A 1,761-nucleotide genomic window follows, 5' to 3' on the forward strand; every position below is an offset into this window, starting at 1 on the left:
CGCGGAGCCTCCCCCCACCACCGAGGTTCCCTCCCCCCTCCCCGTCTCCGCGCTCCGCGCACTTCCCCTCAAACACTTGGCTCCAAGCTTTTTTTTACTGGCCGCGTTAGGCAGTGTGCCAGTGGACGCAGAAGTGTTAGCATCATTTCTTTCTCCATGCGCGCCGGAGTTTTTTGGCCGCTGCGGCTCCGATCTCGCTCGTTCGTAGTCGTGCGCTAGGTGCGCTCTGCGCTGGGCGGTGCGCGAGTGACCGTGTGTGTGAGTGCGTGCGTGCCAGTGTGGACAGTGTGCCAGGGCGCGAGCAACAATGACCATCAGCTGATCGCTCTGCGCGCGGTCCCCCTGCACCGGCGTCGCCTTGCCCGACGTCGCCGCCGGCACCACCCTCGTCGTCTTCGGCCGGCCCGCCGCGACGCCCACCGCGGCGTCTTGTGCTCCTCCAAACTGTCATCCGCGCTCGTCGAACTGGGGACCCTCAGGCTCGCCTTCCCCGCTGCGATGGAAGCCATCGAGTACAGCCGGGGCGGGGGCGGCCGGGGCGCCCTGGACTTCCAGCACTCGCCGCTGGGCGGGTCGGTGGCCGACTGCCCCCCGGGCGGGCCCCAGAGCGGCCCGCACCAGACCGAGTTCAAGCCGTTCAAGCAGGAGTACGGCCACCACAACGGCCACCCCCAGGGCGCCATGGACCACGACGACATCAAGAGCTGCTACTCGAGCACGCCGTCGACACCACCCACCCCCATGGGCGAAGTGGAACCTCTACCGCCCCCTCAAAAGGTAACGACAGAACGCCGGCGAGGTCCCTGACCAACCCCAACGATAACGATGAGCCAGACCAGCACGTTAGACTGGACACTGTATGTCTATCTGCGCCTGTGTATGTGTGCGTACCGGCGTGTGTGTGTGTGTGTGTGTGTGTGTGTGTGTGTGTGTGTGTGTGTGCGACACCTTAGTCGCTCGCACCCCGTCAACAATGCCATACCCCCGCCGCCGCGGGCGCCTCCTCCGTCACGCCCCTCACCCGCCTCGTGGGGGGCGGGAGGCGGTCTCCGCGGCGGCCGGGTCGCGTCGAGGACACGAGCTTACACGGGCACAACCTTTGGATGCCATCGTGGCGATTTGCATTAAGTTTGCTCGCGGCTTTGCTGGCTGCTTGAGATTCGCGAGCTGTCACGGTTATGTCGGGGAGGTCCGTGTGGTCGCGCGCCGGCCGGGGCGGCACCCGCGGTTGTCTGAGATGAAAAACTTAGATCCGCGACCCCCCCCCCCCCCTTCTTGCGAGCCTGGGGCCCAACGCACGTACAGTGTTCTGCGACACGTGTTGCTTGAGGTCTTACGAGACGCCGGGTGGCGCAGGGGCGCACCCGTCTCCGTCTCCGCCCGTCGTCCTTTTGCGTCGGGGCGAGTGGGGGTTGAACAATAGCGCTAGAAAGGAGATGCGTTTCGAACCCTCTCTCGCTGCTCCTATCCTCTCCCCCGTGTCTTTTCTCTTTGCTCAGCAGCGTCTGCCGCGCAGCAGCAGCAGCAGCAGCAGCCCCCCTCCGTTGAACACAGGGTACGTGGCCCGGGCCTCTCCCCGCGCGCCTCCAGCTGTGCCCAACGAATTTCTTGTCTAATCTCTTTGATTTTCGCTTGAGCGGGCCCCGGCCGGACCGGTGTGTGCGCTGCAGCAGCAGCGACGGCATTATCGGCGAGGAGACCGAGTCTGCCGTCGCCGTGGCCGTCGCCGTGGCCCAACGCAATCAAAGGGAATTTCAAAAA

The 1,761-nt window shown here is 65.3% G+C and overlaps 1 protein-coding gene across 1 annotated transcript in view; it reads left to right on the forward strand.

Annotated features, from left to right (window-relative positions):
- The first annotated feature begins 115 nt into the window (after window positions 1-115).
- The window catches only part of LOC113217454 (zinc finger protein rotund-like), an 8,945-nt gene continuing 7,299 nt past the window's right edge, over window positions 116-1,761 (forward strand). Inside the window, exon 1 of the mRNA XM_052276665.1 lies at window positions 116-777. Within this exon, the coding sequence (XP_052132625.1) occupies window positions 499-777 (279 nt within the window). The 5' untranslated portion in view covers window positions 116-498. The remainder of the gene's footprint in view (window positions 778-1,761) is intronic.

Source organism: Frankliniella occidentalis, unplaced genomic scaffold (assembly GCF_000697945.3).
Source record: "Frankliniella occidentalis isolate FOCC.00 unplaced genomic scaffold, Focc_3.1 Scaffold3907, whole genome shotgun sequence".
NCBI classification, from domain to species: Eukaryota; Metazoa; Arthropoda; class Insecta; order Thysanoptera; family Thripidae; genus Frankliniella; species Frankliniella occidentalis.